The following is a 25,007-nucleotide window of genomic DNA, read 5'->3' on the forward strand; positions in this document are numbered from 1 at the left end:
ATATCGCAAATTGTGAAACCGTGTTAAAAGGCCGGGTATCGATCTTCATCTGGGCCTAAAAGTCCGAAGTGCCCCAGTGAGGCGAGCTTTCATGCGAAGTCAAAGCCGTGCTTCATCAGGCTTCAGGATAAATAGTTCAGCACAGACACGAACCAATGTCCTTTGTATTAAAAAGTGAGACCGCAGGTCGAGCTTGGCGCAGCGACGCCAAAGGCTAAGCTGAAGTAGAGGAGATGTGGAACACAATAAAGAAAACCTCTATTATTACAACTTTACAACAGGTACCTACGCAGAATGCGCCTCGTAAACTTTTACGTATCGGTTCAATTTTATTACAGTATTTCATTAATTTAAAGAATGGATCGAAAAAAAAACAATAACAAAGCATATTCATTATTATAACATAAAAAAATGTACTCATGAATTCTGAGCCTTTTGAGAATTTTATTTGGTGCGCGCTGTGCCGCCGGGGCCCCCTAGCCGAGGCGGGGCCCCCAAGCCGAGGCGGGGCCCCTAGGCAGTTGCCTACTTTGACTTAGGGTTAATCCGGCCCTGGCTATATCACAAGCTATATTGTCCTGTAAGTAGGGGGGCGAGTTTTGAATTTCGATCGCTCGATTTCATCATTCAAAATGCAATAGAAATTTGGAATCTAGTGGTACTATTGATCACTTGTTTTCAATTCTTTTAGTAGAATTAAATGCCTAGTACTGGAGATATTATTGAACGAAATACACGAAATCGAGCGGCCGTAATTAATTAATTTTTTCGTTTCTCTAAATTTGACCATGAGTATATTTTCTGCACAACGCCACTTTAACAAGTAAACAGCTCTCTTAACATCGTAAAGGGGCCCACTGATTAACAGTCAGCGGGACGGTCGCGGCCTGTCAGTTAGAACAAAATTTTGACAGTTTCGAACAACTGACAGGCCGATACCGCGGACAGTTAATCAGTGGGCCCCTTAATAAGGCACCATACAATGTTTACCTATTTTAAATTTGAACCTTGTCGTATAGTAGATTAGGATGACTTTCGTTTGTTTTAGAATGACGCAAAAGAAATGCTACCTTATGTAGTTCCAGAAAGGTTTGAATTAGATTGAAACAGAGTGTACATTATAATGCACATTGGGCTTTACGAGGATGTAAATATGCTATTTCAGGTAATAACAATCCAGAAGGCTCAAATCGCAAAACAAGAGAAGTTCATGTTTGAAGGTGTAGAGCTGCCCCTCAAGATGTCTTGTTCAGTGTTTATAACTATGAACCCAGGCTATGCAGGTGCGATATTTTACTATACCTATGTGACGTTATCTATGAAAAGGGAACCTTATTGTCGATGGCGCATACGTAGTGTATTGAATCCAGAAATGATAGCGCACTTTAAGCACAATCTTAAATACTGGCCGCTTTTGGCTCCCCGATGAAAACAATAAAAATTGTGACACAACATTACAGTAAAAACCAAACTACTTACAAAGTAAGAATACAAGGAAACAAAAACAACTACATTGTTTATACGACAACGGTTTCACTCACTTGAATTTTTAGTCGCTATTAGCGACATGTTTCGGGCCCGTCGGGGGTCCTTCCTCAGGCTCGAGTGCTCGCGGCGACTGCAACTCGTGCACTGACTAAAAATACTATACGCGACTAAAAATTCAAGTCAGTGAAACCGTTGTCGTATAAACAATTTAAAATAAAGTGTGGACATGAAAAAATCTGGTCGGTTTGAATGCGATCTGTCGGCGTTCATTTGTTTTAAAAACAAAAAAAATTATGTCAAACCTTACTGTCAATACTCGATTCTATCAATCTGTTTCGGTATTTTTATAATATATGATGTAATTAAAAGAATGCCGTCCAAAGAACTTGCAATACGAAAAAAAATCGTGAACATGTTTCAAGAAAATCTAGGCATTTCACAAAACGACATTGCTAAGTGTCTGAAAATCAATAAATCGACGGTACAATCGGTACTTTCTAAGTTCAAAAAGGACTTGACTGTGGAACGGAAGCAAGGAAGCGGTAGAAAAAGTGGACCTGTGGACAAAAAAAAGGCAAAGAAGGTAGTCGAGTGTTTTACGAGAAATCCGGGCATATCTATCCGAGATGTTGCAAAAAAGTTGAAAGTGTCCAAATCGTATGTGCAGAAAATTAAACGTTACGAAGGTTTAAAGACATAAAGCTGTAGTCAGACCTAATAGGTCAGAAAAACAAGAAAATTCTGTCAAATCACGCTGTAGAAAATTGTACGACCAGTTTCTGACAAAATATGATTGCCTAGTCATGGATGACGAAACATACGTCAAGGCTGATTTTAATCAGTTACCTGGGCAACAGTTTTATGTGGCAAAAAATAAGGCAACTATTCCTGATGAATATAAAAAAATTAAATTATCAAAATTCCCAAAACGTCACATGATTTGGCAAGCGATATGCTCCTGCGGTAAGAGGAGCAAAGCTTTCGTGGCTTCTGGGACAATCAATGGAGAAGTTTACAAGAAGGAGTGTCTGCAAAAGAGATTGCTGCCTTTCATCCAACAACATACGGGTTCTGTACTGTTTTGGCCGGATTTGGCGACATGCCATTACAGTGCGGTTGTCATGGAGTGGTACAGAAATAATAACGTAACCGTAGTACCAAAACAAGCAAATCCCCCCAATTGCCCAGAACTGAGGCCCATTGAGAAATATTGGGCCATAGTGAAAAAAAATCTAAAAAAGTATAAAACGGATTGTAAAGACGTTAAAACTTTTAAGGCGAAGTGGCAAAAAGCTAGTAAAGAAGTTTCTGATTATGTTGTTCAGCGAATGATGACGAAGGTGAAGTCTAAAGTACGTAATGTCATACACACGCATAAACTTGAGTAACTTTTGTATTGTATTTTTATAGCCTCTGACATGTATTATTAGTAAAAAAAAAGTTACATTAAATTTCGTTTTATTGAGGAAATTACAAAAAAATATGTACGACCAAATTTTTTCGTGTCCACACTTTATGTCTCACGAAAGTTTAATATCGAAAAAAAACTACAATTAAAAACCAAAGACCAATTAGAGTTAGACCAAGAAAAGTCTGCAGCGGTTTTGAAAGCCCACGCGGTGCAAGTGTTATTTACACGTCATAATTTCATAGAGGTTTGACGTTTAAATTGACACTTGCACTTGCGTATATGTTTTAATGCTTAGCGAATCCTGATTTCTAGGCCGTACCGAGTTACCAGATAACCTGAAAGCGTTGTTCCGGCCCATATCCATGATGGTACCGGATTACGCGCTGATTGCGGAGATCTCCCTCTTTTCGTTCGGATTCTATGAAGCCAAGATCTTGGCGGGGAAAATCACAACCACGTTTAGATTGAGTTCTGAACAGCTGTCCGCTCAGGTATGTTATCACTCATCATCATCATCATCATCATCATCATCATGTTATCATTACACCTTCCTTATAAAACTAAGTCCCCCGCCGCGTCTGTCTGTTTGTGTTCATGTATGTTCGCGATAAACTCAAAAACTATTGAACGAACTTTTATAGGGTTTTCAACCAATAAATAGAGTTATTCTTGAGGAAGATTCAGGTGTATAATTGGTTAAGGTTTTGTGTAACGTGAGAAGCCTGGGCAGGCCTTAGTCTTTAAAAACCAATGCGGTCTAAGTAGGCATAATTTTTTTTATAGCCTTTTTTCCCAAAGTTCAAGTCATAATATTTAAGAATTTTTGAGTCCATTTGCTGTAAGCCGAAAAATCAGCAATCTCCTTGATTTGAAATCTTTATAAACCAAGTTTTGTTACGAGACACTAGTGAATTCCGTGGGCGGGGTCATTAAGCATCCTCGCAACTGCTAAGGCCCACTTGCACCATTCCACTAACCCGGGGTTACGCGGTTAAACCGTTAACCTAGTGTCAAATTGTACTGGTAACCATGGCAACTACAGGTTTAACCGGTTAACCCCGGGTTAGTGGAATGGTGCAAGTGGGCCTAAGTGCTAATTTTCAGGACCACTACGATTTCGGCATGCGAGCTGTGAAGACAGTGATCACTGTGGCCGGTAACCTGATCCGCCAGATGCCCAATGGGGACGAGCGGCAGATTGTCCTGCGTTCCTTGAGGGACGTCAACGTGCCTAAATTCCTTGCTGACGACCTGCTTTTGTTTAACGGTACACCTATTTCTCTAATCTGTTACAGAGTAGGTTTATAAGTTTAGGTTTTTTTTATTCGATGTGGCGCGCGCACAGCTCTAGTGAGCAAGGACCGCGCTAAGGATACGGGCGAGCCTTGCTCATATGCATATCTGTCGCCAGTTTTCCCTTAGTCGCCTTATACGACACCCACGGGACGAGATGGGGTGGTGCTATTCTTTTCTGGTGCCGGCACCACACGGCACTCAGTTTAGGTTCCTTTATAAACCTACTAGAGGTAAACACTGTACCTAGGTAATCACTGTGGCTGGTATCCCGATCCGACAAATGCCTTACGGGAAAGAGCAGCAAATCGTTCTTTGAGAGATGTCAACGAGCCCAAATTTCTTGCTAACGATCTGCCTTTGTATAACGGTATATCATACGCGTAAGAATAATGAAAAGCACATGTTAACCGATTCGTTGCGTGTTCCATTTTCGAAAACTTTTGGCTGTGGCGCGGACCAATCATTTCGTGACACGGCAGCCAAGCCATGCGCCATAGAATATGATGACACTCCTCCCGTGTCGTACGCCACACGTAAAAAACATTGATGACACGGCAGGCGTGTCATCAGTACCGAATCGGTTAACTAATAAACTGATCGATATGTTTCCTAGTAATATGAAAAGGACATGTTTCAACAGGCATAATATCGGATTTGTTCCCTCGTGTTGAAATCCCGGTTGTGGACTACGGTATCATGGAACACTCCATAAGGAGTATGCTGCTCAAAAGAGGCTACGATGATCTGTACAGTATGTATTTTGTATTTCTCTCTAAGTTACTGACAAAATAGTCAACAAAAATACATAATCCGATATGGTACCGTTTTTTCCGAAACTTTAAGATTCGAAAAAGACAGCTTAGTATTGGGAGATAAGTACGTAAAAGTTTGCAAGAGTTGCAGAGTTTTGCTAGATGAGATCAGAAAGGGACTTATTCTATGGTTAGTCCCAATAAGGAATGAATGAATGAATGATTGTTTATTTGCGGAATATGGGTTACAATAAGTTGTTACAATATTAGTTATATAGTCCATCATACTCTACTTAATTAAGCATGCAAATATAAAATCTAGATTTCGTGGCTGGAAGTCACACAAAATAAAGATGCCTTATTACTAAAATAAATGTAAATGCTTACATTAAACTACAACTAGCTCCTATTACTAAACTTAGCATTTAAAAACTCGCTTATAGAGTAAATACATAATTCACATAGCCACATATGCAATTTTTTCTTGAATTGCGTTAAAGGAAGATTTTTGACATCGCTAGGAATTTTATTAAATATTTTAACACACATAAAATAAGGCGTGCGAGTTGTTTGTTTCAGGCGTGCTTTAGGTACATTCAATAGGTTTTTTTGCCTTGACATCCGATTGTTGTATGTTATAACATCAACATTTTCATTAAAGTATTGCTTGTTTGTATGGACAAATACGGCAATCTCATAAATATATAGAGAGGGTAGAGACAAAAGCTTGTAGCGCTTAAAGACCGGTTTACACGAGTCAAGAGGCTTTAGTGAAAATATTGCTCTTACACATTTCTTCTGTTTGACAAATGCTTTTGTCATATCAGTGGAGTTTCCCCATATGATCAAACCATAACGAAGAATAGACATGATGTACCCATGGTATGCTACAAGTGCCGCCTCTCGCGATACAGTTTCACGTAGTCTTCGTAGTGGGAAAATGAATTTATTTAATTTCTTACAAACCTGTTCCACATGAGTTTTAAAATCGCCTAATTCATCTAAATGGATTCCCAAGAATTTGACACTTTTTTCTTGATCAACAGGGTCCCCCTTAAAATTAATGTCTAGTATTTTAGCCTTCCCTCTACGAGAAAGAAATTGTATGTGTTTAGTTTTAGTTATATTTATTGATAAGTTATTACTTTCTAACCACTGTATCGTCATATGTAATGTTTGATTAATTTCTTGCTCGTAGTTATTTTCATCTGTGCATGGTATGACAATAGACGTATCGTCTGCAAATAATACAGCCGGATGAGACGTTACTTTAGGGAGATCATTAATATAAAAACAGAACAATAACGGAGAGAGAACCCCCCCCTGCGGGACGCCAAAATTATTACATATATAGCTAGACTTATAGTTAACTAAGGTGTTCCCTTCCTGTTTCACAATTTCAGTACATTGCGTTCTGTGATTCAGATATGATTCCAGCCAGTGATTTACATTACCTCTCACACCGTAAAGATTCAATTTATCTAAGAGCTTTTTGTGTGATACTAGATCGAAGGCCCTGGACATATCCAGGAATAGAACGCTTACAGGTTGCCCTCTATCCACACTATCGAAAACATTTTTTATCAGTGAAAATGCAGCTGTCGACGTTGACTTGTTCCTTCTAAAACCATGTTGGTTTTGATGTAAGAGAGAGTGTTTATTCGCGAAATCGGTAAGTCTCTCCGCCATCACCTTTTCAAAAATTTTAGAAAGAACAGGAACCAGTGCGATTGGCCTGTAGTTGGCAACATCACTTTTCTTACCTTTTTTGTATAAAGGTTTGATGGTTGATTTTTTGAGACTATTTGGGAAAATACCTTCTTCTATCGAAAGGTTTACAATATACGCCAGAGGTTCAGATATTGAATGCGAGCAAAGCTTCAGAATTTTAGAATTTATTTCATCATAGCCTGATGAGTTCGTATTTTTGAGCTTCATTATTATTTTATATATTTCTAATGGGGTCGTGGGATAACAAAACATCGAGGCCGGATAGCGATTTAATTCCCCCATTGATGCTTTATAGTTTGTATGAAAATTATTTGATACATGTATATAATATTCGTTGAATATATTCGCAATATCATTTGGATTAGATATAACCTTTCCGTTGTTTAAAATATGTTTAATATGGTTAGATTGTTCGATTGGAAGACTGATGTCAAGCGTCTTTTATTTATAGACTGACCCCGCCGCCCTTAGTCGTCCTTCCCCGTCGCCCCCGTACCGCGCAGGCGAGGATTCATTTAAGCGTTCGGTCTATAATTATGAATATCCAATAGATCACAATACGAATAAATCTGTAGTGATGGCGGTATTGTTGTCAATCATTCGTAAATACGATTGTATTTGCAGCGTTCATCTTTAAGATAATCCAGTTGTACGAGACCACCGTGGTGCGACACGGGCTTATGTTAGTGGGGCCTGCCGGTGCTGGAAAAACTAAGGTTTGATACTCCTTTTGTACAGTCAATGTCAAATATCATACATACCTTTGTGTCAATTTAAATAAGGGCGTGTTCCGATATATATTATTACTTTGGCCGTCAGCATCACTATCTACGTATATGCCTTCACACACAGGGGAGAAAAACTATAAATTATATTTTTTTACAAAGGAAGTTTTGTAAAAATCCTAAATTATATTTTTTCTATTTCCATCAATATACCTGCTTTTAGGTGGTTAACCAGGCCGACAGTTCAAAAATGACAATCGAATGTCGGTCTTGATCGAAATTTGAACACAGTATGTTTGAAGAGCTACATGTGGGAAATACATCGTAACCCTTAGCCCGGTAAAGAGTTAACGTGCCGGATATGAGTTTGCGAAAATCTTAGTTCTCTAACTAGCCGCATGCATTACGTATAGTAGCGGGCGCTGATGACATTTCCTTAAATTAGGACTCACGGCAAGCCTCCACCGTTCTCGTTTTACTTCCAGTGCTATGAAATACTCCGGGACGCGTTGACTGCGATCAAAGGCAAGCTGGCGCCCGATGGTTTCCCATTCACCCCTGTACACACGTTCGTTGTTAACCCTAAATCCATCACTATGGGCCAGCTCTATGGGGAGTTTGATTTGAACACACATGAATGGTATGCCGATTGATCTACTGGACATATTTCATAAATCTGTAACTCTTCTTTGGTCTTTTGGTGGATCTTTGGTAGTTTGGTTTGGTTTGGTGGGTAGTCTGGTTATCCAAGACTATCCACTATCGTTGATGTGATAGCCTTTAAATGATAATATCTTAAGGCCATCAAATGCACATTCAGTTTTATGCAATAAAGTAAAGTAGTTTACCACACGGTGGATGATAAACGCTCGACGTCGAAGAGGGTACGTATAAACATTGTTTGTTTAAACCTCTACAGAATGTAAAATTGTTCCTACTAACCAGATTTGGTACCACTAGATAGAGTTTCGGGATCACCTACTTACTGTTTCCAGGACCGATGGGATCCTCTCGAGCTTGGTGCGAGCGGGCATAGCGGTGGAGGATATGGACAAGCGCTGGTACATCTTTGACGGTCCCGTTGACGCTGTGTGGATTGAAAACATGAATACCGTACGTAGTTTGAGATTTTTAAGTTTAATATTTGGCCTTTATTTTACCAAGCCAAGAATGTCATAATGTGCGTGTAATGGCGGTATTTTTCCCGTCTTTAAAGGTTCCCGTCATCTACTAAGGCTTCGGACTAGAACTTTCTTCTTTCAAATCCAAATATGTTTGATGAATTATGGCTGATGACGCAGCATGTTTTTTTCTTACTCTCCGTCGACCGTCATCTCATCATTTTCTTCTTGCCTTCAATATGATTCTACAGGTATTAGACGACAATAAAAAGCTCTGCCTCTCAAGCGGCGAGATAATGAAGATGACAGAGAGGCAACGAATGATCTTCGAAGTAGCGGACTTGGCTGTCGCGTCGCCGGCGACGGTGTCTAGGTGTGGCATGGTGTATTTGGACACCAGGGTGGTGGGGCTGCCGCCTTTGGTGAACGCTTGGATGAAGTCCAATCTTCCCCCTGTGAGTATCGTCTTTTGCTTCAGCTGTAATTTAAAAAGCGCATACGACCTCAATACTGATGTAAACTTTCCGAATTTGCTTGTAAAAACTCTTTACAACTTCTTAGAATTTCGTATGTGTTCCGAAATTTTCTCTTCGCAAAATGATAACGTCTAGGAATTTTTCTATAGCTTGAAATCTTTCCACAACTAACACGCGTGTAAACACACATACACAAGGTACGATTATTCCGCTAAAGTGAGATAAAAATAATACCATATTCAATCAAATCTGTCAATGCAAATATTTGACTGATTACCAAGAAGAATGTTGAAGGTCATTATGAATAAAACATTTGCTCTTCTTCAGATTGCCGAAAACATCCGAAAAATATTACCAGGTCTCATCACCACGTACCTGTATCCTTGCTTGGACCTTCTCCGCTCGAAGCTCGTCGAGATAGTAGTATCTATTGACTCTTCGCTGGTGCTGAAGTTTCTGGAGCTGTTGGACTATAGGCTGCGACCGTTGACTGGGAAGGACGACCGGCCGCCGCCGGCCGCGCCGTTCTTGGCCATGATGCGTTAGTTACAAATAAAGTTCTTTTCTAAGGTCTTGCGCTTGCGTAGCTGGAATTCGGTATTGGGTTTACTACTTAGCGCCACTTGCGTCATCCCACTAACCCGGGGTTAACCGGTTAACCGTGAACCCAGTGCCAAATTGTACTGGTAACCATGGTTTAACATTAATTGGTTAATCCCGGGATATTGAATGGTGCAAGTGGCCCTTAAGCACTTAAGCAGGTATACTTCCTTCGCACGAAGTTTTGCGCAAGTAGCTTTTGTCGACTGTTTCCTAGCGCTGAATTTCCTATACCTTGGCTTCTATAGGTACTAGGTTTTAGATTATAACCGTTGGTTAACAAACATGTCAGGCGACTTTTTGATATGAATAAAATAAAGTGCATCAGTGACAATCAAAGGCAGTTTTACTTTGTGATAGTATTAAGATCTTTTGTAACAAGGCCAGGAAACTATATTTTGTCACTTTAAGTACGTACTTACTTTTCAGCAAGACTGGCACCATGTTGGGTAGTATGGGCGGTTATCTGGTCCGTGGGTGCCACGTGTGATCATAATGGCCGCGCCGTGTTCTCGCAGTTCATGCGACAGCTGACGGAGACGAATAACCTGAAGCCACTGTTTCCCAATCAAGGGAGAGTTTATGATTATACGTGAGTATTGTCACTGATTAGATGACTCACTCAGTCATGCGAGCTGAGGACCTTGTGATCTAGCCTACCGAAAGCTGCAGCGGGAGCCCTGATTCTGCTGTTAACTTCAGCATCAATATTGCACTTGGAAGTTATCGTGCTCCCCAGGTAGCGGAACTTGTCAACCTGCTGCAGCTGGTCCTAGCCGAGTCTAATGACACCAGTGTCTGTTGACTGAGCACGTCCAGGGACACTTCAGTCTTCTTGACACTGATATTGAGCCCAAATTTGTGGCAAGACTCGTCGAAACTGGACATGAGGTGTTCCATGCCTGTGCCTTTTAGGTACCAACAAGATCGGCTAAATCAGCCACTTGCGAGCACACCAGCGATAGCAACGGAGTTGACAGCAGTCGCCCTGGCCGAAGTCGGCCGTGGAGTTATTATAATAGCTCACTGTACATGAGTCCTCCTTAGCCCCATCCATACATACGAACTCTGAGCACGGAGCAGGATGCTCAGTTAAAATCACAACTCGTGCTTGGCCTGTATACTTAGTTCTTACTCTAAGAAAATCGTGCTGTGAAAATTGTACTAGGTACAATTTGATGAGAACAAAACTGTAGTGAAAATTGTAGTACAATTTTAAATTTCTCTGATCTTCACTGGCCTGAACATCCAATGATGTTGTCAAGGCTTTGATTCGATTATCCTCTTGTTCCATTGCTGTGTAGTCAGGTGGTCACAGTGTACTTAAGCTTATTATTGTAATTTTAGATTGCACGACGGTGGTTTCACCGACTTAACGGAAGATGGTGAGCCGGCTAATCCTTACTGGTACAATTGGATGGCTAATATGGAGCCGTACGAAGTCGACCCCGAATGGCAGTATGCTGGTAAGTATACAATACAATACAATACAAATACTCTTTATTGCACACCACACACTACAGTATACTTTCTAGATATTGGTGATTCACATAACCCCGGTTAATTCCAGGTGGTCTAGCATAAGTTGCGTTCTCGCGCGCGAGTCCATACTTGACGTCGCTCTTGATGTATGGAGTAGCGCGCGAATGCAACTCATGCTAGATCGCCTGACGTTGTAAAATGTTTTGGAGCACAAAAACCGTGGGTTCAGGGTCCGAGGAAGCGGAAGGTTACGCGCTGCAGTTGATTATCTCCTCGGACCTCGTGTTCGACCTGTAGCCCATAATCAATTCCTGGTTAAAACTGAGATCTGGGAGCTCTCCACAGTAGGTATAGCCATTTATTGTTGACTCTTATTTTCTCCAGACATTGAAGTCCCGACTTTAGACAGTGTACGCAGCGCTGCGATTTTAGGCTACAAGGTAGCGAACTACAACCACGTTATTTGTGTCGGGCCGACCGGTACCGGCAAGACTGTCACCATAACCTCAAAGTTGTCACGGGGACTGCACAAGAAATTCATATGCGAGTTCCTCGTGTTCTCCGCTAGGACCTCTTCTAATCAGACACAGGTAAGAAACATAGATAGATAAGATAGATATAATTTCTTTATTGGAACCCAATCGATATTGAAGATAGAGGCATACAACTGGTGGTCTTAACGGTAAAGAGCGATCTCTTCCAGACAACCTTGGGTTTGCGGAAACAAGTCCAGGACTCCTCCCATCTAGCATTCTACTCACGAGACGTAGAACATTCCACACCGCACTATCACTACACCTTATAAAACGCTCCCACCGCGTCTATCTGCTTGTGTGTATGTATGTTCGCGATAAACTCGAAAACTCCTGAACGGATTTTCATGCGGTTTTCACCTATGAATAGAGTGATTCTTGAGGAAGGTTTAGGTGTATATTTTGTTGAGGTTTTGTGTAACCCCTGCGAAGTCGGGGCGGACCGCTAATGCTTTAGGTACTAACGCGGAATTCGCTAAAGAACTCTAAAAACTGTAGTTTTAGAGCAAAATCGATTAACCCTTTACCAGGCCCCGAAGAACCAGCGTGTCTTAATACGTACTTTATATGCTGTTGCAACCGTATTGAACGCCTTGTAAAAAATGTATTTATGAAAGTCGGAGATCTTCCTCTAAACCAGAAATAAAAATGTGGGTTACGGTTATCCCATCGCCTGTCTAAGTAATGAACTGTCATACTAGATTTTGTCTTATTATATTCTTGATCAGGCCAAGGGATATATTCCACCCACATCTTATATCGGTTATAATAGTCAAGGTTTAACTCCAAATCTCCTACGAACCATTATATCAATCACTGAAAACATTATTTTATGATCTTCATTCATGGCACGCTTCAAAATCCAATAATATATCTTTAGCAGCCATTTAAATCCACTTGACCAGTGATGTTAGTGGTTTGTTTACAAATTCGAACACTTTACTGAATTTAAGAAAAACACAAGCAGATATATAGAACCATTTTTTGTTATTTTCATGATTTTAATGATTGTAAGGTAATATAATCATATATTTTGCTAAATACTCCTGCGTCCTTGTGATATGACCAGAATTAGGATGTGGGATGACTCTATCCCATTGCCTGGCTAGAATTTGCCTGTGTGGGAACTATTCTTCCCATGACCCGATTAGATTTTGGGGCTCTTTGGTTTTTGTTATTTATTTTTAAGTATACAGGCTGTATCAAAAATACGAGTAGGTACCTAATTCGTTTAAGGGCATTCTCGGTACGTATTTATTTTTTGTAAGTATAATAAAATAACTACCGATAATATATCCTGAGGGACGGTACGGTCGACATTTGTCGGGTATGTCGCCGTCTTATATATTAAGCGGTGCCGCGACAGTTTTTAGTAAACATATTTCTTTCGTCACTTCCTGATTGGGATCTATACGAAAGTGACCTTCCGGATGAAGAAATCCACATCTGTCAGACTTCGTTTATAGAAGTCGATGGGAAAATGCTGGGCGGACTGTGCTGCAAAAGCTGTGGTGGTTTCCGCAGAATTTTCAGTGGGCTCATTCGGGTCAGACAGCTACAAGAATTGTACTGTCCATATTGTGGAGAACAATTATTTGATTAGAAAAAAAGGTTTAAGTTTGTTTGTAATGGAGGGCCCGAAGTTATGGTATCAATATTATTTTTTCCGTAGTAAAACTGTAAGCGTTTTTTTTTGTAATAACCTCAGCAACAAGCAATAAAATAATGTTCATGAAAAGAATGGTGTTTTTGTATTTGTCTAACTGCAAACATCGTTTATATTACAAGGCGATCAATCCAAATGGGTCAGTATGGAGATGTCAGAAACTTTGTGAGATAGCGAAATCTGTTCTTAGGAACCATGGCTTCGATTTAATAATAAGGGCATTCAAACGTTTTTTCAATCTTGACCCATTTGGATTGATCAGCCTGTATATATGTAACACAGTCTCACACCTAGACAGGCAATACAAAAATATGGGGATAAATACTTACCTCATTACTTTTTGGTTAAAAGCAACACAATTATTCAATTTTATGATACTATCTACAAGAAGAAATTCTTCAGGGAAAGCCTTTAAAAGGAGATTTTATAGCTAGGTACATGAATTCGCTCTAGGTTGAACACAAAAACTGTTTTATTACTTACGTGAGTTTTTATGACATGACAAGACAATTTACCGGGCCATGGGAAAAATAGCTCCCACACAGTTAAACTCTAATAAGGCCATGGGATAATGTCAACCCACATCCTAATTCTGGTCATACACAATAATGCATGAATATTTAGCAATGTTTACGATTACATTTGCTTTCAACACTCAAAATCTACAAAATATCAAAAAATTGTTCGATCTATGTACTTCTGTTTCATAGAAATTATGGAAAGTGTTCGAATTTCTCCGTAGTTTGCTGAAATTAGCGTTCAAGTGAATTGAAATGGCTGCCAAAGATATATTACGCAATTTAGAAGCGTGTTGTGAATGAAGATCATAAAATAATATTTTCAGGGATTGACAAAATATTTTGTAGGTGGTTTGGAGTTAAAACCTGACTACGGTAACCGATATAAGATGTGGGTGGAATATTTCCCTTGGCCTGGTAAAGGGTTAATCTTATACCTTTAAACAAGCAATTCTTGTTTATTTATTTATTCATATATATATTTCGGCGATCTCGGAAACGGCTCTAACGATTTCGATGAAATTTGCTATATGGGGGTTTTCGGGGGCGATAAATCGATCTAGCTAGGTCTTATCTCTGGGTAAACACGCATTGTTGAGTTTTTATATGTTTTCCGAGCAAAGCTCTGTCTCCCAGACATTAGGTATATATTGTTTGTTCAATTGTTTCCAAGGACGTAATCGACAGTAAACTAGACCGGCGTCGCCGCGGTGTCTACGGTCCACCGCCAACCAAGAGACAAGTATTCTTCATCGATGACCTCAACATGCCCGCACTAGAGGTCTACGGGGCCCAGCCGCCCATCGAATTGATCAGGCAATTCATGGACTTTTCAGGTGATCATTTTGTTCTGATCTTTTTCAGGACGTAATCATAACATAAGCCAACTAGGGCGCTTTCAAAGAATCCAATTTTTTTATCGAGGTGATCGCCGATGTGTAATCAATCTCGATATACCTAATATACGCTCTAAGTTGCCTACGGGGCCGTTCATGCTTAGAACTGACCCGTTTAGGTTGTTATTAGTACAGTCAGAAGCTGACGAGGTGTTCAAAATAATATTGACGCGACTTTATTGTTAAGAGAATGGCTTAGCATCTTCTGCTGCTGACTGTACTCCATCATTAGGAAACCTTCTAAAAATAAATGAGAATAAGAAGAGATTTTCATGTGGTAAATAAACTTGTGTTGCAAAGGCAGGTTCTTTTATTCATCTTCAACTCTTCCAACTCAAGTAACTATTACCCGTTTTGTTAACAGGCTGGTACGACCGCACCGACATCGGTGCGTTCAGGACCATAGTCGACGTGGGGATCGTCGCAGCCATGGGTCCTCCCGGCGGCGGCCGCAACCCCGTCACCATGCGACTGATGAGGCACTTCCACTACATCTCTTTTACAGAAATGGAGTATGAGAGCAAGGTACACTATATCTCTTTTACAGATATGGAGTATGAGAGCAAGGTACACAGTGACTGCTTTTGCTGACACCTCTATTCTTATTAGAGAGAATACTTACTAGAGATATTCTAACATAATCGGCTTACTACTTACATAGATACTGGAATTTCGTAGCATCACTGGGGATTACTAAAGACAGTAAAAGTAATATTTGGGCGAAATTGTTTCTAGAAATAGGTTTTAGTGCACGAATGATCGTCTACTTCACCTAGAAAATGTTATGGGATTATAAAGCGTCCAATGAAATAATCTTTCAAAACGGATTCTTAAAATACTAGGTAATCATTTACCTGGTTAACAAGTTTAATGAGTAGATGCCACGGCATCATGCACCAAACTTCATTCAAGTGAGATACCAATCAGGGTAATACCTAAATTACCATAATAATCGTGAAGTGTAGACCTTACACTCTAACAGGTAACCTGTTACGATTAGATCCAGGAATCACACACTGGACATTTAATTCCGTTAACCGTAGATTTATATTTCAGTACGGAATATTCAAAGTGATCCTAAGCTCTTGGACGTCGAACATCGCCAAAGACGTGGTAGTACGCGAAGCGCCCTTCCTCAAGAGCTCGTTGGACGTGTTTAATTCGCTGGTGGTGGAGCTGCTGCCAACTCCTACGAAGTCGCATTACACCTTCAATTTGAGAGATCTGAGCAAAGTGTTCCAGGGGATGCTTATGTTGGATTCGCGTAAAGTGAAGGTGGGATTTGGTGATTTTATACGCAATCTTATCGTTATCTATGGTAAGAATACCTAATTCATGTGTCGTCTCTAGGGGTAACAATTTTTTTACGTATCACAAAATATTTATATATATTTTATATCATCTTTCTCATTTCCTTTTCACCCTCTTTAGATGACTTCCGGCATAAAAAATATCCTATGTCCTTCTCCGGGCCTTAACCACTTGACCGTCCGACGATAGCATAGTATCCGAAAAAAATATGCTATTAACCGTCCGCGGGAACCTTACTATCCAAAAGGGTGGAAGAAAGAATTGATTTCAGAGCCATATAACGGAATATTTCGGCTTTATTTACTAATTCTCTTGATGCGACAACATAGCCTAACTAAATAGTTACCTCTAAAAAAATTTAGATGGCAGTGTAGTTATAATTTTTGTAGAAAATTGTGAATGCGCTGCGCGGGGCGTGCGTCGCTAAAAAACCCGGACGGTTGACAGGAAAACAGTCTCGCGGGCCGGACGGTTGAGTGGTTAAACTATCTCTATGCCAAATTTAACTAAATCTGTTCAGCGGTTTAAGCGTGCAGAAGAGGTAACAGAGAGACGGACATACTTTCGCATTTATAATATTAATAATATGGATTTTAGTATGGATTGATATTAAACTTTGGTATGCAGGGTGAAGACGAAGTGATAAGATTGTGGTATCACGAGCACCAGCGGGTGTATCAAGATCGGCTGGTGAATAACGAGGATCGCACATGGTTCACCAAGTAAGGCTGCGATTTATTTCACAATTTGACAAATTGTTACAAATTTTCAGTGTTTACGAATCGGGGTCCTTAGTTATTTATTGCTCCGTGACTGTGGCGCCACCCTATTGGGTGTGGGACATATTGCTTGGGGTGGTAATCCACCTACCAGATTTCTTTGTCTAATGTGCACCTTTTGCTTTAATGATAAAGTGAGATGCACTGACATTGGACAAAGAAACTGGATAAATGGAATACCATCCTAAGCAAGATGTTATTTGACAGTTGCCAGTTGCCGCATAGTATAAATAATTATTTTTCACCACGTCATGCGTTGGCCGCGGCGAGATACTCTCGCGCCTATCATGTGCTAGGCCTACAGTATTTTTATTTACTAACAGTTTGCTACAAAAGAAGATTCGTGAGGACTTTAAAAGGAAACCGGCCGAAATCCTCGGTGGAAGGCTGATGCTGTTCGGTGATTTCATGGACCCTGGCGCGGATGATAGGAAGTACGTCGAAATCAACGACCAGGAAGAGGTCAGTCAACTTTTTTACTCAAAACGATTTTACTAAATCAAACTAGGTATTTTATCACATATTTTGATTTGTGTTTTTTAAGGTACGAGTAGACAAGTACTAGTTGTATAAACGGCACCATCTCTCTTACTATATCGTTATCCCATAAGGATAGATCCCATAGGTCTCTAATAGGAGGTGCACGGCGCACTGCTTGCCCTTAGAATTGGTCAAAGATGCTTATAGTTCGTTTTTTTAGCATTAGTAAGAACTCCGCAGAAGCAAGCGTGCAGTTTTTATCAGGCTCGTTAATTGTTAATAATTATTGAATTATCTAATGTAGCATGGTCAATACATATAATTTACTTCAAATTGTTACCGCTAAAAGTGCCAGATTTAGAACCACAAGCGAACTTCTGCGAAGTTCTTTCTGATGCTAAAAAAACGGACTATAGTCTTTGTAAGTTTATAGGCATACTTTTATCATCGAGAAATTATGTCCGGTTGTGCCGTGACGGAGTGGCCTAGGGGTTTATGGCGTTAGCCGCGACAGCTAAAGATGCCGATTCGAATTCGGCCTCTGCCGCTGGATGGCCCCACCAGTAGTAGCGCGCAGACTATTATCATATTCCAAGTTTTGCATTTATTTTTGTTTCGGATCCCTAAAGGAGCCTAGCGTCCGCTCAGCAACTTTTTGAAATGCATTGAGGTTACCATGTTATTACTTATTACCGCTAATGCAAAAAAGGTTGGACGTCAAAATGGCGTTTGTTACGGAAATGCCTGTCCAAAATTTACAATGACATTACTACACAGCTTTTTTTAAAATTATGAATGGGCTTACTCATGGCCACAGACTAGCCGAGGCGTAGACGTGGCCTACGATGGAGCGAGCTCGCCCAGAAGGTGCCTTGTCACTCTTGATTTGAAGGTTGCCGGGTTATAAGAACACGGAAATATAGACGCCGGCAAGGAATTCCATTCCTTGGCAGTGCGCATAAGGAAAGTAGAAGCAAAGCGCTTCTACTTTCCTCGCTTTTTTCTACTTTCGAAGCTTATTTTTCACAGTTGGACGAAATATTATCTAACTACCTAATGGACTATAACCTGTCGACCACGGCTCCGCTGGACCTGGTACTGTTCGATGACGCCGTAGCTCACCTGTGCAGGCTATCCCGTATCATGCGACAACCCATGGCAAACGCTCTGTGCCTTGGTATGGGAGGGTCTGGTGAGTAAGCCTAGTAATATCACAGAATAAATAATAGAACTAAGGTACCTACAGAAGATTCACACTCTAACAAAATGCCTCTGTTACGATTAGGACAGATATGACCGCTAGATGGCGACAGCGCCACGCGCGGCTTAGGCTAGCTACCAAAATTGGTGTAGGACGGATATACTTGTAGCTACCTGTTGCAAAGAGACGAATATGCCTAAACGTACGTGGCCTGTAGGGCTTTCGTAAATCAATTTAAAATGAATTGGTATGAGTACCTCATTTCCAAAATTGAGTTGGTGGTTCGGTCGATGTCGACACACTCTCGGAAACCTCGAAATTGACATCACGCTATCACGCAAATTGCATTAGCCGCAATGTTAGATTTAAAATGGTCATCATAATTTCGAAACGTTTACATCCCCGAAAACTAAGAAAACGACCATACCATAACTAGTTTTATAAAATAGTACATGTCTGCCAATATGGTTTCCAAAATATTCTCCAGTTTCTAGTCTACCCAAATGACTACCTAACATTAGGTAAAATGTTACAAATAAATGATTTCTTCTAGGTCGTCAATCTCTGTCTCGGTTAGCAGCTTTTATGGGGGAACTTATGTGTATCCAGATTGAGATTACCAAGGCTTACGGACAGTCGGAGTGGCGTGAAGACTTGAAACAGACCATGATCAAGGCTGGGGCCGATAATAAAGGCGTCGTGTTTCTGTTCTCAGACGCACAGGTATTACGATACATACGACTCTAAAATGACAATCAGCGAATCACCCCAAATTTTGTATACTGTGTGTCAGTTTCTTAATATACTGTTTGCTACGTAACGCCGCTTCAGCGGACTTATATATTATGTTCCGGAAGGTACTTTAATAGTTACTGTAACTCAAAATTATCCATTTTTTCTTACATATGCTGTAGGTTTTGTTTGAAAGTTTCAGACTCTGTACACTATTCAGTATTGCATGATAACATGCGAAACATAACTACAAATGTTTATCATAATATTTGAAATGTTTTTACCTTCTTCTTCGTTGTCGGTCCCTCATTACTGAGGATCGTAAGCACTTGGTTTTGCAGTTTCTGTGTTTTTACCTTATTGGATATAACCTCTACACGATCATATATTCATACTTCCAGATAAAAATGGAATCCTTCTTAGAAGACCTAAACAACATCCTTAGTTCCGGCGACGTCCCCAACATCTACGAACCCGAGGACTTGGATAAGATCTTCATGTCCGTCCGTCACGCCGTGATGGAGATGAACCTTCCTGCCACCAAGACTAATCTCTTCACTTGCTATCAGAAGAGAGTTCGGAGCAACCTGCACATAGTCATCGTCATGAGTCCTGTCGGAGAGGTAAATCTTGAGTCTTCTGGAGCTAAATGAACAAATCTGTCCACTACCAGGAGGAATCTCTTCACTCGCTATCAGAAGAGAGTTCGGAGCAACCTGCATATAGTTATCGTCCTGAGTCCTGTCGGAGAGGTAAGTCCGAGGTAAGACCAGGAGGAATCTCTTCACTTCCTATCAGAAGAGAGTTCGGAGCAACCTGCATATTGTCATCGTCATGAGCCCTGTCGGAGAGGTAAAAATTAATGGTTGTCGAGCATAGTCGGTACTCGTTAGGGAGCCTGACATCTATTGCCATGGCCATGGCTAGTTGCCTAGCGGCAAACAACTTTAAATAGGGAAGCCATTTCCATAATGGGTCATCTACTAAGTAGGTATGTTAGTAAAATGGTACCTAGAACATTTCTTCTAACTTGTCTCTTGGACAACGGGGCAGAATGACATCAAAAAAGCAGTTGAGCCATTTTTATATTGTGAGACTAGGTCGACTTGGTCTGTGACAAAGTTGTCTGGAAGACTGACTATGCACTTATTTACCAGATATTCCGCGCTAGACTCCGCATGTTCCCGTCCCTAGTCAACTGCTGCACCATCGACTGGTTCAGCGAGTGGCCCAAGACCGCGCTCGAGTCCGTCGCCAATCATTTCTTCCGGAATATGCAGGAGCTGGAGACCACAGAGGAGGTGTACGTGGCTATGGTTGTAAGTATTTCATTATAGACAAATCGAATTTAAACTGTTGTGAGACATACTATTCATTGAATAATTTTACGGTTTGGAGTCACTTGTTTTCTCGGCGCGCGCGTAGTATGCGACGCGACGAGCCGCAGTACGCGATACACGGCCGTCGTTAACGCTGCTCGCACTGTCAGTGCTTGAGAAAGGAGACCTCTCCGAAACATGTCGCGCGAGTGACTAAAATCAAGTGAGTCTAAACCGTAAAATTATTCAATTATAGATAAACTTGAGCCCTCGCTACATTTTTTGCGTCAGTGTTTTTTTGCCACCTAAGCGTAGCGCGTAGGCCTAGCGGTAAGATCGTGCGGCTTGCAATCCGGAGGTCGCGGGTTCAAATTCCGGCTCGTACCAATGAGTTTTCCGCAACTTATGTACGAAATATCATTTGATTTTTACTAGTCGCTTTCGGTGAAGGAAAACATCGTGAGGAAACCGGCCTAATCCCAGTAAGGTTTCCCCTCTGGGTTGGAAGGTCAGATGGCAGTCGCTTTCGTGAAAACTAGTGCCTGCGTTCTTGGGATTAGTTGTCATGCGGACCTCAGGCTCTCAATGCCGGGATAACGCGAAGAAGAAGAAGAGTGGTTTTTTGCCCCATTAAAAATATTTATTGTTTTCAGTCTGTCTGCTGCTTCACTCATCAAAGCGTCGTAGAAGCTAGTGCTAAATTCCTAGCGCAGCTCAATCGACTCAACTACGTCACTCCCATGTCCTACATGGAAATGTTGGGCTGCTTCGCGGAGATGTTTAGGAAAAAACAAAATGATATATTGAAGGAGTCAAATGCTCTTAAAACGGGTAAGTTGTAAAATAATCTCTCAAATTACTTACGAGAGTCCGTTCGGTAAGGAAAAGTCGTGGAATATATGAGGCCCAATACATTCCACGATTCTTCTCTTTCCGAAGTTAGTTCACGATAGTTTGGCTCGATGACTCAAACTGAGTCTTGGCCTCCAATACAAGAGCACGCTATCTTACCCGGTTTCCCGGAGATCTGCCTCCACTTTATCCGCCCACATCGGTGGACGCCGCCCTGGTCATTCTACGTTATCGACTTAGGATGACCAGGATGGCATCCAGTCGGTCGGCCCAAGTTGCGGTCTTTACAGCACGATCTTCACCCATTCTTTCAAGGTGGCCCAGCCAACGGAGCTGCTATGGTCTCACCTATTATTATTCTTGAATAAGTATAGCATGGATTAAATATGCATATCCTCCTAAGGTCTGAACAAGCTGAACCAAACAGAGGTGGAAGTAAAGCAGCTTCAGATAGAGCTGGCAGAATTGAAACCACTCATGGAAATGGCGGCTGAAGAGACCAGAAAAGTCATTGAGCGGATTGCTATAGATACGGTGAGAATAATTTCCAAGTCTGGGTATTTTCTTTATTCATTAGAGTAAAACCGAGGATTTTTTCAAATGATTGGCAATGCTGAACGTTGTACTTGTATCTATTGGGATGTGTATGGTTTAAAACTAGAATCAGGTAAAACCAGGTAGGTAAGCAAGGTTTGATCGCATACCTATCTACTTGATATTTGGGTTAGTAATGGTACTAAAAGTCTAGTTTTGTGTCTCGAACATATTTGTATTGTTTATAGGCTATCGCAGAGGAAGCACGCATCAAGGTAGAGAAAGAACAATTAGTTGCCGAGAAGATGGCAGCAGAAACTACAGCCATGGCTGAAGATGCCCAAAAAGACTTGGGTAAGGCTTTTATTTTTACTTGAATTTTACCTGAATCCTTTTTTTGAGGATAGTAAAATGAAAGCGGTAGTAGACGAATTGTTTAGGTGTGAGACTTTTATCCTGGGGATAAAGGTTCAAATCCTTGCTCAGATCGAGGAGCTTTATTGGAACTGTTTTTCCCTCTATGAAGAAATTTAAGAACTTAACCCGTTGTAGGCTAGCGTGGTGGTTAAACGTAGATACGGGTCGAACCTTGTGGGGATAATATTTTTAATGAAAGGCAGACCAAGTGGAATGTATATCATTACGGTTAATGATGGTTAGAATTAAATTTAATCAAATAAAATTACTATCACCATAGATGTCCTCCTGAGTGGCTAGAATGAGTTGCGTCCTCGCGCGCGAGTCCATACTTGAGTCGTGCTAGATGTATGGCGTCGCGCGCGAGATCGCAACTCATGCTAGCAGGTCTGCTGTGCACAGGCCTCCTCTTGCAACTGGGTCAGTAAAGAGGGATAGTGGAATGAACCAACATAATCATTATACTCCTTCAATTTTAGACGAAGCGTTGCCAGCCCTCCGAGCTGCCGAGAAAGCGCTGCAAGAGTTGAATCGTAACGACGTAGTGGAGGTGAAAGCCATGAAGAAGCCTCCCGCTGGTGTCGTACTTGTCATTGAATCCTTGTGCATGGTCTTCGATATCAAGCCGGTCAAGGTAAGGACACTGAGTCGAGACTTCGACGGGACTTTCAGGCTGTTGTTCAAGGACTTTCAGGCAGTTGTTCAATCAACGGGGAGAAAGCGATAAGTGATATATGTACTATTTTCCAGAGCGAATAATGTTTAGTTAGAAGTACAAACAGCAACACTCCTAACTGTACATCGGTGGACCTTATTACAAAAGGCATAAGATCTACCGATTACAGTTAGCAGTGTGGGCGAGAGTACAAGTATATTTAAATTACTTATTCATCGCTGCGCTGACTAGGTATTCTTCGTCATTGAATACTTATTTCAAAAGTAAAACTTTCTCTGTCAACGAAAAATCTCCCTCATCGGTATTTTCCCGGTGATCGGTCAGTGTATCTCTTCACAGATTACCTTGTATTTTGGGCTAGGTGAGTTGCCTCTGGATCTGGTATAATGACGGTGGCGTCGCGACTTTCTATCCTTCAGACGCGCATGCGATTTTAGTTACATTGCGAACTGTTGGTTACGTCCAATTCAACCGACCAATCAAAACCCGCAATGGTATGAAACTCGTATGCGAGTTCTCGCATCGTCTAAATCAGCCCTTCCTCTGTCACTACTTTCGTCAACTTAGCCAACTACAATTACTTCAGCAAATCTTACTTACCTCGTAGGAACCAGGAGCAAATTTCGGGGAGAAAATCCTCAACTACTGGAAGCCAGGCTCACAGATGTTAGCAGACCCCACCGCTTTCCTGGAATCCCTCATGAAGTTCGATAAGGAATCTATTACAGAAGACATGATCAAAAAGCTGAAGCGCTTCGTCACTAATCCTGACTATGATCCTGCCAAGATTCTGAAGGTTTGTGTGTTTTATCCATTACTTAAACGTACGTAATTACGTTCGCGATTTGCGCGACAGGCGTGGAAAATCAAACGTATTTTCGCATAAAATCCGTTCCGTACCCAAAGGGTAAAACCCTATTACTAAGACTTCGCTGTCCGTCCGTCCGTCCGTCCGTCCGTTTTTGTTTGCTTTTTTTTGTATTTTTTTTTTGCATTATGGTACGGAACCCTTCGTGCGCGATGTGACTAGTCGTATGCCTATTACCTAGTATTGGCCTTATTTTTCATTACAAAACGCAGAAAATAGAAAGAAACACCTTGTAGTACTGATGTCCTCTTCAGACGCATATTTCACTCATAATTCCATCTAATATTCTAACGATTGAAACTTGATGCACGTGATTCTAAGGTTTATTACTTACACATGTTTTTTTATTTTTATTTTAATTAATCCTTATTTCAACTTACAAATGGACGTAGTTTGGCGTAAAAGATCCATCCTCTAAAATTTGTTGACAGAAAGTTCAAATTTTAATAACTGATTTTTGTGGGTTGGATCTTTTACCCTAAACTACGTCCAAATAAACAAAGTAAAAAAAAATCCAAAGTAAAATAATGTTTAAAAATTCGCGCGCGGAGAGTATTCGAACGTTCCCTTTTATTATTGTTTAGTCTGTTCAAACTGACTACACGGCTAACGTCTATGTGTGTGTAAATATCAATGAAAATAGCTTCGTCTTTCTCTAAACTGTGTGAGAGAAAGGGATATGATTTTTGATCTGAAGTAAGAGAAAGTGAACCTTAAAATTTAGGGCATATGGTTTAGTAAAACAATCTGTATCTTATAATCTTTCTTCTAGAATCAAACGTCGTTACTTGCCACAAGGCTAATAGCTTCTTCCTCAGTTCTGGTACCCTGGTACTTTTGGTAAACGTTTTCTTAATAAGTCACCTGTTGTCGGTTGCATGTCATTAATAGGTTTCGAGGGAAACGACCTCTTCCGCAGTTCTGGTATCCTGGTACTTTTGGAATAATGTTTATCTTTATTATGTCGCCGTTATGTCGCCAATATGTCGCTGTTATGACCCTTGCCTCTAGTAATGAATGACTCTATTATGTCGCTGTTGTGTCGCCCTTATGTCGCTAGTATGTCGCTACTATGTCGCCAGTATGTCGCTACTATGTCGCCAGTATGTCGCTACTATGTCGCCAATATGTCGCTACTATGTC

General features: G+C 40.8%; 1 protein-coding gene across 1 annotated transcript in view; it reads left to right on the forward strand.

The window, feature by feature from the left end:
• Positions 1–25,007, forward strand: part of LOC134670675 (dynein axonemal heavy chain 1-like) — a 101,390-nt gene that overhangs the window by 37,205 nt on the left and 39,178 nt on the right. Inside the window, exons 35-60 of the mRNA XM_063528493.1 lie at positions 1,166–1,283; positions 3,212–3,390; positions 4,004–4,166; positions 4,836–4,946; positions 7,303–7,394; positions 7,889–8,043; positions 8,399–8,516; positions 8,776–8,979; positions 9,328–9,541; positions 10,030–10,192; positions 10,948–11,066; positions 11,467–11,672; positions 14,473–14,635; positions 15,060–15,220; positions 15,752–15,970; positions 16,634–16,728; positions 17,109–17,247; positions 18,295–18,457; positions 19,020–19,189; positions 19,600–19,821; positions 20,356–20,517; positions 21,171–21,348; positions 21,773–21,903; positions 22,152–22,257; positions 22,800–22,954; positions 23,604–23,792. Coding sequence (XP_063384563.1) covers positions 1,166–1,283; positions 3,212–3,390; positions 4,004–4,166; positions 4,836–4,946; positions 7,303–7,394; positions 7,889–8,043; positions 8,399–8,516; positions 8,776–8,979; positions 9,328–9,541; positions 10,030–10,192; positions 10,948–11,066; positions 11,467–11,672; positions 14,473–14,635; positions 15,060–15,220; positions 15,752–15,970; positions 16,634–16,728; positions 17,109–17,247; positions 18,295–18,457; positions 19,020–19,189; positions 19,600–19,821; positions 20,356–20,517; positions 21,171–21,348; positions 21,773–21,903; positions 22,152–22,257; positions 22,800–22,954; positions 23,604–23,792 — 4,095 coding nt within the window. The remainder of the gene's footprint in view (positions 1–1,165; positions 1,284–3,211; positions 3,391–4,003; positions 4,167–4,835; positions 4,947–7,302; positions 7,395–7,888; positions 8,044–8,398; positions 8,517–8,775; positions 8,980–9,327; positions 9,542–10,029; positions 10,193–10,947; positions 11,067–11,466; positions 11,673–14,472; positions 14,636–15,059; positions 15,221–15,751; positions 15,971–16,633; positions 16,729–17,108; positions 17,248–18,294; positions 18,458–19,019; positions 19,190–19,599; positions 19,822–20,355; positions 20,518–21,170; positions 21,349–21,772; positions 21,904–22,151; positions 22,258–22,799; positions 22,955–23,603; positions 23,793–25,007) is intronic.

The sequence above is a fragment of the Cydia fagiglandana genome, chromosome 14, assembly GCF_963556715.1.
Source record: "Cydia fagiglandana chromosome 14, ilCydFagi1.1, whole genome shotgun sequence".
NCBI classification, from domain to species: Eukaryota; Metazoa; Arthropoda; class Insecta; order Lepidoptera; family Tortricidae; genus Cydia; species Cydia fagiglandana.